Source organism: Leptinotarsa decemlineata, unplaced genomic scaffold (genome assembly GCF_025532065.1).
Source record: "Leptinotarsa decemlineata unplaced genomic scaffold, Ldec_3_MD MMD2_tig00002082_RagTag_RagTag, whole genome shotgun sequence".
In the NCBI taxonomy this organism is placed as follows: Eukaryota; Metazoa; Arthropoda; class Insecta; order Coleoptera; family Chrysomelidae; genus Leptinotarsa; species Leptinotarsa decemlineata.
In genome coordinates, this window is record NW_027412573.1 from 4840181 (window position 1) to 4857045 (window position 16865).

Genomic DNA, 16865 nt, shown 5'->3' on the forward strand with positions numbered 1-16865 from the left:
AAATCAGTCTTTCGAGCAATTCTAGTGCATCGTCGAAGCTTCGAGTAATTCAGTATTCAATTTGTTGTCTGACTGTTGATCGGATGCCTTGAAGCATATGTTGAATTCATAGGTACAATTCAAATGATTTTTTTTCGTCGCCCGCTTTCATCAGCGAAAATGAAATATTTACACCCAATAATCAAAACAAGACGAAACATTATTATTCCTTTGTGAGCGAGGAAAAGGACGCTTCGGAAACAAATTGCGTTTATTTTTGTCATTAAATATTCACAACAAAAAGCGTGTGATAAAAAGAGAAAAGTTTTTGCAGTTTCACAGTTATGAAAGAACCTTTGTTCGGAAATATAAAGGGAATCAAATAGGCGTTCTCAGCAGTGTCTCTCAAACAACCTTCATTTATATTTTTCTCGGAATCACGCTCCGGTAAACATTGTTTCGATACAGCAGGTGAAAATGATGCTTCTGAAATCATACAGAATGAATTGAAAACTTTTTTTCTTCTCAATTATGACTATACCGACCCAATACTTGATGAAAAGAATACTTGACACAAATGAAGTTTGTATTGTCGATGCGTTTCCATAACATCGTAGCTTCATCAGTAGTAATAGTACACACACTGGTCTTCAATTTCTATATACAACAGTAATTCGGGTGATGGTAAAGAATTTAGAAAACAATGAGGATACGTACACACGGAGTGCGTTGCATCGCGCGTTACAGCAGCGTTGACGCCCTGTTGATCGCTAGAACAGCTATGGAAGTCGAAGAGGCAACATGTGTTTCAATTTTTTTACACCTATCAGTTCCCGTTCATCAAATCAACACTGCGGTTTTCATAAAATAACTATTTTTCATATAAAAATTGTCTCTAACCAAGAATCTTCAATTTCAATTTCAAAAACTACAACTCACGATTTGACCTCCACAAACTTCACGTCGGTTCAGCGAGACAAATGTCATCACACCAGTCAGGTTATCTCTCAGCTCGCCATACAAGACAGACATACCACCCAGTCAAGCAGAGCGCACCAAATTGTCACGTAATGTCCTCAAACTTTCACGCAGCTCGCCAGCTAATCCAAGCGCATGCTTCTGCATCTCACAACATCGTGGCGGGAGATTTGAATTTTCTGTGAACGTGAATATTTCACGAGACTATCCAGTCACGTGGCGCGCTTACGCCAGCCCATCTTTTTTTCTTAACACATTTTTGTTTCATGACGTCATGAAAAAAGTTTTCGTTGAAGAATTGAACACAGGTCGTTGGTATGACAGACTTGATCGTTAGAGATCAAATCGTGAGTTGTAGTTTATGAAATTACTACGGATCTTCATCAAGTAATGGCAGAATCAATCAGAAAAATCTTCAATTCCTACCCTTTGCAAAAATCATTCCAACCAATAGCTGCCAAGCTGCTTTTTACAACATTCTGTTTCTGCATTGTATTTGTAATAATCCTGATTCTCGGACAGTGAGTAACCTTTCAACATGAGTGATTCTTGTCAGCATGAAAGGGGGTTCATCAATGGTGAGTAGTTCACGTTTGTATTTGATTGTGATTGTTTTTTAAATTGTATCTGTCATCTCATCCACCATTAACCTATTAGGTGAGGTAGCTGATACGGTTGTATATAAGAGTTTCAGAGCAGTGTATGTACTATTACTGCCGACGAAGCTACGGTGTTACTGAAACGCTCAACAATCAAGAATTCAGATGTGTAGATAATAGAGAGTAGCGGGGCAAGATTTGAACTTTGCGGGGCTCCATGATGTACACCCATATTATCAGACAGACTACCCTCTATCATAACACATTTTTCTCTACCAGTTGTTGAAAAGAAAATAATAAAGTCGCGTGCCTCCATACTGAAACCAAGAAAAACAAGTTTAGCGCACATCAGACTGTGATTCATGGTATCAAAAATCTCACTGTATTCGACAGACAATGTTCCTCCTGACGAAAATCAAGTAGTTTTCATAAAAGAGCTCTAAAACAATGCATTTCAAACTTATTCCTTTCAACTTTTTTCTTTGAAAAATTATTCAAATACTTAAGAAAGAGGAATGAAATAATGCATTCAACATGTAAAGGGATTCGTTTCTATTTCACCATTTGGCAACATCGGTTAAAGCTAATAAAGGACGATGAATCTGTTACCCGTATGAGACAAACAAAGATGACATATTTCAGAGGCGTGCTGTTCTGTTTACTTATGTTCCAAGTTCCGACACATTCTGTGATATATGTGCACCTAACCTATCTTCCTCTGTATAAATAAATAACAAAACAACTGTTGTTTATATGGCTTGTGGAGATAGTATTGAACTATAATTTATATTTTGATTTAATTATTGATTTATGAAGATAATTTTCTTTCAAAGTAGAATATCAAGGTACGTATAAATTATTTCAAATTGATATAGGCGCTGTTGCCAATATGTGAATTAGGAACAAATCCCTTTGAGAATTAAAACCCAACATTTGAAACATCACATTGAATACTTTTCGAAGTGAACTTGAAAAACTCATGAATTAAACTCAACTTTATTTTATTGAAACTTGCATTTGCTGTTATAACCCAAATTGGGGAACATACGTTATCAAAAATCATTTGAAAACTAGTTAGAAGGAAGATCGTGAGTTTCTTGGAAAAACATTATATTTAAGTTCCCATACAGTTTGGCTTCCGACACAAAAAAAACATCTCGAAAACGCCTACACAACTTCAAATGATTAAGAAGTAGCGGCATCCGCTGGACCTTTTTAAGGCATTTGATTGCGTGGAACATGAAATACTACTGCAGAAACTCTTTCATTATGGATTCCGGGAAACAGCCACAGAATGGTTCAGATCTGGTAAAAGTCAAGAAATAACATTGAGCAACAACACTTCTGATAGTGGAAAAATTGTACGTGGTGTTCCTCAGAGGTCAGTCCTAGGCCCAATTTTATTCTGGCTATATATTAACGATATGGCAAAACTTGATTTATCTGGAGCATTTTCTTTTTTTGCGAATGACACCACGATACTTTGGCGTAACTGTAACTAAATTTCTTGGTATATTTATTTACAGTAATTTAAAATTTGACACGCAAATTACTGCTTTAGAAAAGGATCTATCTGCTGGTTGCTCCGCCATAAATGTTATATCTCGTGAACTCGGAATTTCAGCAGCAATAACTGCATACTATTCACTTATGGAGAGTCATCTCTGGTATGGAATACCTTTATGTGGGTCAGGAAGTCTGATCCTGATACAGAGTATATTCATTATCGAGAATAATATTCAGACTGAAGATGTGTGACATGTAGGCCACTTTTCTGCAGAAAATGAACTTAAGAAATTTAAAAATTCAGTAAAGAACATTGTTTTGGGAAAGTGCTCCTATAGTTTCGAAAAGTATTTTGCATACAAATGCAAAAATGCAATTCAGCAAGTTGTCAGCTCAACATTTTTTACTGTTCCATCTTTGCCATTAGGTCTTTTTATTTCAGCTAATTTTATTTGTTTTGTTTTTATTTTATAACTAATCCTAATTGTATTGTTTTGTAATTCAACGTATATCCCTAAAAAATTAATTTAGGGTGGTATACTTGAATGGGTGGCACACCTGTGGGGTTTACCTGTAGCGTTAGCTTTGCGATAGTTTCTAGTTTAATATTCCTCTTGAATATGATCACTTGGTGATCGAAACACATGTCGAGGTGTTAAAAATAGCGATTTGGGTCTTTTTTTTTGTTTTTTTTTTTTTCATTACTACACCAAAGGTTCCAAACAGTGACATAAGTCACTGTTCTGTAGTTGAGTGTAACCTGTAGAACAGTGTATAATTTGAATTTGTTAAAGAAGAAATGACTTTTGCTGTTTTATGGGAAGACAAATACAGTGGAATTCCAAAGAAATCACTTGAATAAAGACCTAGTATACGAAAGGCGCAATGGGACCCCCCAACTGCTCGTAAAACAGAATGCAATTATTGAAACGTAATAACCCCTTCCACCGTTAATACTCTCTCCTCCATTTTCAAACCGAAACATTTGTAGCGTTTCTCGGAAAGGAATCCGGCTAATGGACGTGAATTCAAATCCATGGAAAACGTATGCAGATGGAACTAGGAAATTAATGTCGTCAAAGACTCCTTGGATATGTAAATTGTAGGAGATTTACATCCGAGTTCTATCTTTTGGGCCGAAGTATTTCAAAATTGCAGTTATGCAAACTAGGAGGTACATACCTATTTTAATGACCGTTCGGAATGGATTGAGTTGGAAATGTGGGAGAAGGAATTAGGGATTTAGCATTTTCAATGAGTCAACATACAAAAATCACTTTAGAACTTTGGGGAAAAGTAATCGATTCTACTGATTTGAATACATTCGATGATTTTTTCTTCTCAAAACATCGATTCTCTCTATAGTGAGACAGAGTTCCATACCATTAATTTTCGTGAAAAAAGGCGATGACCTCGACAAAGACTCAATTCACGAAAACTGAAGAATAACGAGGTTCTTCTGCAAGGCGCTTCGTTTAGAATTCAAGGCGTTGTCATCGATCGCCAAACGGAATTCCTCCTCTACCTCCCATTCCACACTTCATTGTAAAGTAAGTTGAAACTGTGTCCAAAAACATGGAAATGGTGACTCAGACTTGCCATAAATTTCGTCAGTGGTACTAGGCTAAGCTGCAAATGCGTTGCTGAAATCAATTGTCCCCCGTATCGCTATATTTTCGGAGGCTAAAATTTTGTATGTGAGTTTGTTTTATGTTGTAGATGTGCAATGAAAAATGATTTTTAATAAATCGATGGATGTAGCCGTTAGTACACGGTAGGAGAGTATCATGAAAAATGAGAAATGAAGGATTTTCAAATATTCCAACCGGAGCGCCTTCCTGGAGAGGGCGCTCCGGTTGGAATTTAGCTTTTCATCATTGTTTTTCCGAACCACTATATTTTTGGAGGCTGACATTTTATATATAGGTTAGTTTTATATTGAAGATGTGCAATAAAACATGAGTTTAATAACAAGATGGATGTGGCCTTTACTACGTGGTCGAGGATTATCATGAAAAATAAAGGACTTTTAAATATTACAACCGAAGCGTCCTCCGCGGGAAAAAAAGGAACTTTTACGTATGAAAATCAGTTTTCATCATTGTTTCTCCGAACCACTATATTTTTGAAAGCTGAAATTTTGTATGTAGGTTTCTTTTATGTTGTAGATGTGCAATGGAGAATGTTTTTCGAAAAATCGATGGACTTAGCCGTTACTACATGGTAGGAGATCATCATGAAAAATGAGGAGTAAAAGATTTTTAATATTTCAACTGGAGCGCTCTTCTGCGGAAAAAACCTTCACATATGAAAATTAGCTTTTCATAACTGTTTCTCCGAACCACTATATGTTTGAAAGCTGAAATTTTGTATGTAGGTTCAATTTATGTTGTAGATTTGCAATAAAAAATGATTTTCAATAAATCGATAGATGTAGCCTTTACTTCGTGGTCGGAGATTATCGTGAAAAATGAGAAATGCAGGACTTTTAAATATTACAACCAGAGCACCCTCCGCGAGAAAAGAAGAAACTTTCACGTATCAAAATCAGTTTTCATCATTTGGTTTCTCCGAACCACTATATTTAAGGAGGCCGAAATTTTGTATATAGGTTTGTTTTATGTTGTAGATGTGCAATAGAAATGCTTTTCAATGAATCGGTGGATGTAGCCATTACTACGTAGTAAGAGATTATCATGAAAAATGAGAAATGTGGGATTTATAAATATTCCAACTGGAGCGACCTCCTGGGGATGAAAGGGAACTTTGTCATATAGAAATCAGCTTTTCGTAACTGTTTCTCCTAACCTATGTTTGAAGGCTGAAATTTTGTATGTGGGTTTAATTTATGTTGTAGATTTGTAATAAAAATGATTTTTGATAAATCGATGGATGTAGCCCTTACCACGTAGTGATATATCATCATAAAAAATGAGAAATGAAGGACTTTCAAATATTACAACCGGTATGCCCTTCTGGGGAAAAACGGGGAACTTTCACATATGAAAATTAGGTTTTCATCACTGTTTCTATGAACTACTATATTTTTGAAGACTGGAATCGGGTATGTAGGTTTGTTTTATGTTGTAGGTGTGCAATAAAAAAGGATTTTCAATGAATCGATGGATGTAGCCGTTACTGTGTGGTAGTAGATCATCATGAAGAAGTGAGAAGGAATTTTAAATATTCCAACCTGAGCGGGGAGCTTTTGAATATTAAAATTATATATTTATCACTGTTTCTCCTTACCACTATATTTTTGGAAGCTGAAATTTTGTTTGTAGGTTTGTTTCATATTGTAGATGTGCAATTAGAAAGGATTTTAAAAAATTCTCACTGGGACGCCATCCACAGAGGAAAAAGTGGCGTTCATAAAATAAAGTTACCATTCCATCACTCCATGGCGTTGAATATCCGGTGGATGAATTCATATATAGTATCTGCATTGCACCCGTACGGAGCCTGGGCACGTCGCTAGTAATTGATGTATCTCATACAAGGAAACTATCAAATCAAATGTTCTGGACAGAAAACTAGTTTCTGTTTGATTCACATTCCATCAAATCAATTCCATATCTCCAAACAACAAGTTAAATATAAGGAAATTGATTGATTTGTTGATATATGGAAAATATTCACAACATTATTTGCGTATGTATAATAGTCGCTCAATTTCCAAAGTATTATTGCAAAGTGAACCATTTGAATGACATTTCCATTAATAAATCTGTTTTGAAAAGAAAATTATTTGTTTAGCATTGAATTGAGGCCACTTGAAGATAAACAACGCACATTGGAAACAATGCTATCAGTATTGATTGACACTTTGTTCCAAATCATTATAAAATAGGATTAAAATATACACAGGAATCCTATCTCATAGTCGATAAAACTGCTTTCATATTTCCAAAAATAATTCATTCAGAATATTTCATTTTGAAAGAATCGAATTCACAAAGTTGTGCTGGAGGTCATTGCTAACACTCCCTACATATTATTCAAATTTCTCAACTAATAATACATCTCCACGATCCTTGCCAATTGACTTGGCGGCAGAACTATCTCGTTAATCAGAGGATATTTCCATCGCCAATAAATCTTACAAGTCCATTAGTAGTTGTTTATTTCCAGATATTACATTATTTCATTGAGATGTGATGGCAAAACATGTTATATCATCCATTCTTCTGTGGAGAATATCAATATTATTGAACTGGGACAAATCACCTAAATAAATAATAGTTTACGAAACTAAACAAAACATGCTTTGATAGCAACACAAACTAAAAAATAATTCCAAACTAATTTCGAAATCGATAATGAGTCCTATGTCTTGATGTAACAAATGTCTTTTGATGAGTCTGAAATCAGAAGAGATCTATTCACAAAAAAAATCAATTTTTTGTGATAAACGTGGGGAGCAAAATATCCATTGTTATAAATACTTGGTTAGGAGCTGTTTGCCAGATTGGCACCACACGCTAGTTACAGTTCGATAACCCCTTACATCAGCAGAATATTGTTCCATGACCCGAAGACATTATTTTGCTGATATCTGCAAAGTCGGCAATAATTTATATATAAATAGGTGCAATTGATTTGTAATAGCCAGTACTTATATTTCATAGTTATTAGTTGTTACTCTGTTCAAATAAAAAGTTTTTAAAAACCCTTTTGTGTGAACGAGAAATATAATTGGCGCAGTCAGTAGGATAGTGGAAGAGTCCTTAGAAGATCCTCGTCGTTCTCAAACGTTTATCCACTATTCTCACGAACCAAGTTCCACCGAGAAGCAAGTACTCCAGGAAGAATTCCGGCCGTAGACAAGAATACTTCTTCACTATCGTCCGTCAAGGAATATCTACAAAGAAATAAGTTTTTGGTGACAGAATATGCAACGAGCCATCATCGTCATCCTGTAAGCACAAATGAACTGAACTTCATCAATTGCAAATACTATTTTACGTCACCCTACCTTAGTTTTACTAAATTCACCTTCAAGTACCAATTCTCTCCCATCCATCATTCCTCAAACAATTGACCAACCTTAAAATCCCATCAACATGGCAAAACAATTCAACCTGAAGAATTTTTGGATTGTACCCGAATACGATGGAAGCCCAAATTAATTATTCCAGTTCATCAACGTATCAACAATAATTCTGAACGAGTATTGGAATACTGAAGACCCCGGTTTTCAGAACCATATATTGATACAAGGGACTATCTGCTTGGTTTATATGGATGACATAATCATCTTCTCTACATCTCTGCAGGATCATACAGTGAACCTCACAAAAGTTTTCCAACGTCTACGAGAAACTGGTTTCAAAATACAAGTAGACAAGTGCGAATTCCTGAAAAAAGAAGTCAGCTTTCTAGGACACAAATGGGATAAAACCAAACCCAGCAAAAATCAAGGCAATATCTGGAAACTTGGACCAAGAAGATGCAAGGAAATGCTATTGCTTCCCTAGAAAACAACCAAAGGAACATAATAAGTCATGTGAACCAACACATCAGTTTAAACACAAGAATAATGGAGAGCTACAACGAAACCATCTCCCTAATAACACATAATCAAGATACCATCTCAATAGAAGTCAAGAGAATGGAAACCGATCTCAATAGACTCGTTTTTGACTTCAATCACTATCTGGAAACCAGAAACATATTGGATCAAATCAACTTGATACTTCAAGTTATTTTACAAACACTGAATGACTCAAAAATGGCAGTATCCCTGGCAAGGATAAATACAGTCCATAACAGCGTCCTCAAAAGCGAAGATTTGAGTTGGATCGTAAGGACACTGCTCACCTACCACTCAGAAAACCAGTTACTCTATAACCAGGAGGACGACATCCATAAATACTACGACGTCATCGAAATAGACGCCTACCACACGGATCATAAAATCGTATTCATCCTTCATGTTCCCTTAATATTCCCTGATACATTCACCTACTTCCACTTATATTCCATTCCTACACAAAATTCGACAATAATCATTCCACCAACTCCTTACCTAACAGTCAGTCCCTACCTCTACCAATACCAAAATTCACCTTGTGAACGAATTGGCCTGGATTACCTTTGCGAAGAAAATTTCCTCCAAAATACTGGCAGATCCCCTGAATGTGTTACCCATATGTTGGAAATAACAGATGAAGAAGCAAGATGTGAACACGTTCCAGTTTCGATGAATGCAACACTGATTCTAGAAATGTCAGAAGCATATTACATAGGAATATTTCCACAGGCCACGAAGATATCTATACATTGTTCCAGTACGAAAGTTATGGTTCTGGAAGGAGTGCATCTGATAAAACTTCCACCAGGTTGTGAATTCAAAACCAACAACAAAGCCTTCATAAACGCCGAAAGTGTCATATTAGACGAACCCCTCACTTTACCAAATATCAAGACAGCTCACATCAATTCCTCGCTGAAATTCAAACCATTGAAATTAGATAAGATTCCCCTGGATAAACAACAACATCTGACCCTAGAAGAAGAGAAGTTACAACTCATCCCAAAAGAAACCAGACAATCTGATAATAGCGATTTCTGGATGACTCCCATTTACATTTCAATCACCATCTTCATTCTATACGTAATTTACAGATTAAAAAGGCAAACGAAACACTTTTATTGCCGCCGACACGGCTCCCGTGTTCTACGTGTTATCGGAGAGGTGCCACCGACACGGCTACCGTGTTTAGGTTTCGAAGTATCATAAAGGGCTATACAAATCATAGCACTGCAGGTAAATCTTTCTTAAATGATAGGACATTTAGCCTATGCATTGTATTATATGGAAATGGCCATGGTTTTTATATTAGTGTATTTTACTGTGTTTGGGGTTGAAATCCGTTCTAAGAAACATCATATTTATGCAAATTTGATTTTATTATCTATGAGAAAGGGATTTTGAGTTTATTTATACCTGCTGTAGATAAGATTTTGAATTTATCTGCTCAGTTATTTAGTATGCGTATAGACGTGCATTTGTGAATAGTACCGTTTCGTGTTTAAAATTGGGAGTGTATTTTTTCTAACAAAAAAGGGACTGCAAATTTGTGTGTGAACATCGTTTGGTTTTGCAACATGTCAGATGAGTGTCAACCATCAACCTCCAAAAGGCGAAAACTATATCAACGTCCCTTATCCGATGCAGAATTGTTACAAGCTCTGGAAGAATCCGACGATGAATTTGAATTAATTCCAGTTGAAGAATCATCAGCTGATTCTGACGAAAAAATACCTACAGAAAATACTGCTATGAATGAATATATTCCTCGACAGGCTGATATTACCCCTCAAGCAGAAATTTGGTACACAATAGCTCTGAACATCGAAAGAATGCCATTTACAACAAAAACAGGTTTAAAAACTAATTTGGAAAATTATTGGCCAATGATGACTTCTACCAATTACTTATAGACAATTTTTTAACCTGAGGATGCAAGAGGTATATTATCCAAATCGACAACTAACAATCGAGGAATCCATGGTCTTGTGGCGAGGTAGGTGAAACTTCCGTCAATATGTCAAGGGAAAACGGCACAAATATGGCATGAAATTGTATGTGCTGGCAGACATGGGAATGACTCAGAAAATATTGGTATACGGATGTTCAGCTGAACCTAATGTAGGAGGACGAAAACATGTACAAAAAGTTGTACTACAGTTACTGGAAAAAAAAACCAATGTGGGTCACTCAGTGTATATGGACAATTTTCATAATAGTGTAGAACTGTCAAGAAAACTTTTACAATTGAAGACCTATTCTAATGGAACTTTACGACCAAAACGTGCAGGAACACCAGTGACTGTCCTTAGCAGACAATTAGCGATGGGTGAAAGTTATTGTGAATATTTACACGATGGAACTTGTATCTGTAAGTTTAAAGATAGGAGGGAAATTTTAGCCATTTCTACAGAGTTTACAGGCGATATGATTAATACCATATCCAAGAGGGGCAGAGAACAAATGAAACCACTAATGATGAAAGAATATAATAAGAATAAAGGTGGTTTCGACATTAGTGATCAACTGTTGCATTATTACAGCTGTGAACACAAAACACTTCGATGGTATAAAAAGCTGGGCATACATATTGTTCAAATTATGTTGATAAATGCATACATTTTGCATAATAAAGATGCACCGACTGAGATGAATCTTTATGACTTCAGGTTATCGGTTATAACCAAAATAATAGGATTCATATCAGAAGAAATTCCTAGGCAGCCGGCACTAACTCATTTGCCAGAATATTCTACTAAAGATGCAAGTGGGAATACAATGCGACGTAGATGTAAATACTGTTGGCAAACACAAAAAATACGAAAAGCGTCGCTATTTTTATGCCCTCAGTGTCCTGGGGAACCCGGATTGTGTTTGAGTCTATGTTTCAGAAACTTTCATCAAACATAAAATTCCCTGTATTTTTCAATTATATTTTATTTATATTATTTTTTTTATATTTTATATTATATTTATTATGAAATGCAAAAATATGTTTCTAATTTTATTATAATAGGACGAATATATATATATATATATATATATATATATATATATATATATATATATATATATATATATATATATATATATATATATATATATATATATATATATATATATATATATATATATATACATTATTCTACACATCCAAACAAAACCAGAAAATACAAAATAACACTCCCATTTTAATAATCAGTTCATGGCACACACAATATTATCAGTTTAGGCGGTAAGCATTGAAAGTGTTTGATATTTTATGGTTGGATCCCAACCAAGCGATAAAATTGAAAATATATGAGAAAAACGTTTCCCTATCAGAATGGACATAAAAGGTCTGATATTCCTCAAATTATGGAAATTTGGCACAGTCCTTGACTCATCCTGTATTTTGCTATTCATGTTGTTGTGAAAACATTCTTGATAGTTGATATACTTGATAACTAGAGAGATTTGAACATAAAAGAGTCTGGAATTCGTGTAACCCAACAAGTTAATTTTACTAAAATCCCTTAGATTCGAAGTTGAATATATTCTGATTCGCCAAAAATCAGTAGAAAGAAATGTTCTTCTCACCGACCCAAATCAACAAAAGAAATTTCCAAGTTTCCCGGTTTCCACTCCGAACGTAATTTCCTCAACACCTTTTCATGTTCCACCAACGGCAAACATGTCAATTGAATTTTTCTGTTAATAGAACACGTATAGAAAACATTTCAAACCGTCATAAAGCCAATAAAATTCGAATCTGAGACGCAACTTTTCGCAGACAAAAAGTGCAATTTCTTTTTCAATCAATTTCGCCTCCCTTAAACGACACTCCAGATTTTGCGCCTTTTTATTGGTGCGGATGAATTCCCAGAATCAGGATCGAACGTGTCTGGAGGAAGAAAGTTATTTTAGGTTTTATGGCCCAACTTCTCAGGAAATTGGTATGTGAAGATTTTTGAGTGTTACACATGAGAATGACGTGAATATTCCGTCATACTTCTGTTGGAACCACTTCATGACGTCTTCCTTGGTCAATCGGTGGCTGAATCCTACTTTGCCTTTGTTTCGCCCTCCTGTGAGCTACATTGAAACCTGGGGCCTATAACACAACCACTACAAGTCTAACAAGTGTATAAATAAATTATACAAGTGTAGATATTCTGTAACATAAAGTAACTAGTGGGGTACTGGTAATTACGGGACTTTCTCTACAATTGTAGTATCTTTTCGTAACACAAAAATGAGACTTGTACAGTCGTGTTACGGAATTGTCGACAATTGTAGACAATTTTCTACCTATCTTGATTGATAAGTAGATTGAGCGTACTAGTGTAGTGAAGTCTTTCATCGTGAGCGTATATCTATAATTCGACTGTCGATATGTGATCAAACGATTCGGATAGTGAAAATGAAAATGGTCGTGCACTATATCGCTATCGGGAGAGAAGTAACTTTGTCATACTGACAGACGGGGAATTTAAGGAAAGGTTCAGACTTAATCGACAACACTGTCAAAGTCTTCTTCAAGATATAGGTCCAGCCACAGCGAATATAACGATTCGAGGGTATGGCTTGGTCACCATTACAGAAACTGCTTATTGCTCTGCATTGGTTTGGAAACGGAGGGCAATTCCATGGAGTATGTGATATGCATGGATATCAAAAATGACCGTATACAGATGTGTTCACGAAGTTACTGCTGCCGTAAACGAAATGAAATTTGATGTAATAGTTCAATGGCCCGCCAATACAGGGAACGCAATAGAACGTTTTCATAATTTGGCAGGATTTCCTGAAGTTTGTGGAGCTGTAGATGGAATCCTCATAAATATCGATGTCCCCACAAACAACGAACCTGTTTACGTCGATAGTCATGGGAAGCATTCCATCAACTGCATAGCTGTATGTGGGCCTGACTTAAGGTTTTATTATATAAGTGTAAATTGCCCCGGAAGTGTGCACGACGCGCGGGTACTCCGTAACAGTTCTCTGTTTCGTAGAATGGAAAACGGTTGGAGACCTTGTGCAAATGCTGTCATTCTTGGAGATTCCGCTTATCCTTTGTGTGAATGGTTAATTCCACCAACCTATGACGATCCGATGAACCCAGCGCAGACTGCAATCAACAGAGCTCATAAACGGACTCGATGCGTTATTGAAAACGCTTTTGGCGTATTGAAGGAAAAATGTCCATGTTTGAACCACTTATGAGTTGATCCAGCTTTCGCAGCAAACATTGTGCAATATTACAAAAATTGATGAAGATGATAATATGGTATTAAATGGTGATGATGATGATCAAGGTGACGAAAACAACCTCAGAGGTAGCGAAGCACCTCTACTAGCAGCAGCAGCTCGAGCTAGAGTTCAACAGTCTATGAAAGTTTAGGATAAATAATGAGCGTGAAGGAGAAAAATCAACTTTAATTAATTAAATATGTAAGAGAATATTATTGTTTTTTACGAAACTCAATATTTAAATGTGTGGTACGCTGGTCCTTTCCATAAGAAATGTAGTCTCTAGCAAAACTTTGTGTGAATTCGAAACTTGGAAGGTTTAGTGCAGTTTCCAACTGTGAAATCTCTAGTTTGGTCTTGTGATTTTGCAGTTTCAGGTGTTCAATTTGCAAGTCAAGTTTTACTTTCCTCTTGTCTGCAATTTCTTCTTGACCTGTCATGCTACGCTTCTGTTTTCCTAAAAAATGTAAACTGTGTGGTGGTAATTGGCAGATGTGAACTATTAGATAAATAACTAGTTAGTGTTTGTATAATAAAGAAAATTACATAAAACATTTTAATTAGTAGTTTCTCACAAACCAAATGCAAAAAAGTCATTACTAATAATGTTATATAAACTAGGACTGATAATGTTTTATAAACTTTACCTATGCGGCTGGTTGAGGGTACGTCCGGGTCCTGCGTTAATATTATTGGCTGTTGAGGTAGCGGTTCTGCATCGTCCACTTCATCCAATGGTGCTGGTACCCCAAGACCTACAATCACTGGGGACTCTTTTCCTAATATATTTAGCACCATATTATCGATATCGTTCAATTTCCATGACCGCCTGTACCCATTTTTCTGGCATTATCCACTTTTCCTTCAAAATAAATAGCATATTTCGGATAAAATATTATGAATCAGGGCCTATGATTCTAATTCATTTCCAGCAATTGAAATATTTTAATTATTGAGAATTGACACGTACGATTACTAAGCTTAAACATGATATTTTGATTCCAACAATATGCCCTTGCCTATTAATATTGAAACACCTCGCATATGTTCAACTAAATCATTAAATTAACAAAACTAGTACACTACGCTCTTACGTACTATTGCTAATTCTCTCCATTTCTCAAATTTGTCTGTTTTTTCAAACGGTCGGAAAAGGCACCGAATAGATTTTCTTTAACTTTTTGTAAAAACTGCATTTTCCTCTCAAATATTACTTGTCTGCTAGCCATAGCTACAAATATCATTTCACTTGCAGTCCTTGCCCTTCACCACTAACACCAAAACACGTTAAGACATGTTACACCACGAATCGCGTTACCGAAAACAGCAGGTAAATAAATACATTGTCTTGTAGGAACAACATATACAAGTGTAGAATATTTTACTTGTAGCTACAAGTATATGAAATTCTCTCATGTTACGAAAAATTAGGATACTTGTAGCTATAAGCGAATTACTTGTAACTTTTAGACTTGTTACAATTGTAAGATTTGGTCAGCGCCCCTGGACGCTGAGGTCATATTTGATTGATTCTAAGATCGATGTGCTCTTGGATATCGAAACCAAAGTTTCCGGAAACTGAAAAGTTATCCCTTCTCAATTCATATTATCTCACTTTGAGACCTCTCTCTAAGATTTCTTCAGCTTCAGCACCACGGACTTGGCAATGTATATCTATTGGTAATATTTAGATAATTTGTAATGTAATTCATGGATATTATGTTAACTGAGATTTCAAACCGATCGTGTTATTCACTTGACCTGGGGCCTGTAACACAAATCTTACAATTGTAACAAGTCTACAAGTAACGAGTTATTCGCTTATAGCTACAAGTATCCTAATTTTTCGTAGCATAAGAGAATTTCATATACTTGTAGCTACAAGTAAAATATTCTACACTTGTATATGTTGTTCCTACAAGACAATGTAGGAACAATGTTTTCGGTAACGCGATTTGTGGTGTAACATGTCTCAACGTGTTTTCGTGTTAGTGGTGAAGCGCAAGGACTGCAAGTGAAATAATAGTTGTAGCTATGGCTAGCAAACAAGTAATATTTGAGAGGAAAATGCAGTTTTTACAAAAAGTTAAAGGAAATTAAAAAATTCTATTCGGTGCCTTTTCCCACCGTTTGAAAAACAGACAAAGTTGAGAAATGGAAAGAATTAGAAAATGTTGCAAAAGTGTTTGTTTAATGTCTTCAGATAAAGAGTGGACATATGCCAGAGACACATTATGGCAAAATATGAAGAAAATTACAATGGTACGTAAGAGCGTGCGTACTATAGTTTTGGTACTCTTATGATTCAGTTGAGCTTATGCGAGGTATTTCAATATTAATAGGCAAGTGCATATTGTTGGCATATTGTAACCATACGTGTAAATTCTCAATAATTAAAATATTTCAGTTGCTGAAAATGAATTAGAATCATAGGCCCTGATTCATAATATTCTATCCAAAATATGCTTTTTATTTTAAGGGAAAAGTTGATAATGCCAGAAACTGCAGAAACTGCACTAAACCTTCCAAGATCCAAATTTACACAAAGTTTTGAAAGAGACTACATTTCTTGTGGAGAGGGCCAGCGTACCACATATTTAAATATTCAGTTTCGTGAAAAACAATCATATTCTCTTACATATTCAATTAATTTAAGTTGATTCTTCTTCTTCACGCTAATTATTTATCCTAAAATAATCTATAAACTGTTGAACTCTAGCACGAGCTGCTGCTGCAAGTGGAGGTGCTTCGTTATCTCTGAGGTTGTTTTCGACACCTTGATCATCATCATCACCATTTAATACCATATTATCATCTTCATCAATTTTTGTAATATTGCACGATGTTGCACAACATTTAAAAATATTTGCTGCGAAGGCTGGATCATCTCGTAGGTGGTTCAAACATGGAAATTTTTCCTTCAATACGCCAAAAGCGTTTTCAATAATGCGTCGAGTCCGTTTATGAGCTCTGTTGAAGGCGATCTGCGCTGGGTTCATCAATTCGTCATAGGTTGGTGGAATTAACCATTCACGCGA

The 16865-nt window shown here is 35.6% G+C and overlaps 2 protein-coding genes across 2 annotated transcripts in view; both read right to left on the reverse strand.

The window, feature by feature from the left end:
• The window catches only part of Octbeta2R (Octopamine beta2 receptor), a 301658-nt gene that overhangs the window by 214560 nt on the left and 70233 nt on the right, over positions 1-16865 (reverse strand). The gene's annotated exons all lie outside the window — the stretch shown is intronic.
• On the reverse strand, positions 12577-15187 carry LOC141482900 (uncharacterized). Its single transcript, XM_074176874.1, has 2 exons — positions 14475-15187; positions 12577-14284 (listed from the first exon to the last, which is right to left on the reverse strand). Exons 1-2 carry the CDS (start codon positions 14623-14625, stop codon positions 14040-14042), a joined length of 396 nt encoding a protein of 131 aa, XP_074032975.1. The 5' UTR covers positions 14626-15187; the 3' UTR covers positions 12577-14039.

Coding starts and splice junctions, on each gene's coding strand:
- LOC141482900 (XM_074176874.1), bottom strand. CDS start 14,625: ATGGTGCTAAATATATTAGGAAAAGAGTCCCCAGTGATTGTAGGTCTT. Junction 14,285..14,474: donor ACCCTCAACCAGCCGCATAG/GTAAAGTTTATA, acceptor TACATTTTTTAG/GAAAACAGAAGCGTAGCATG.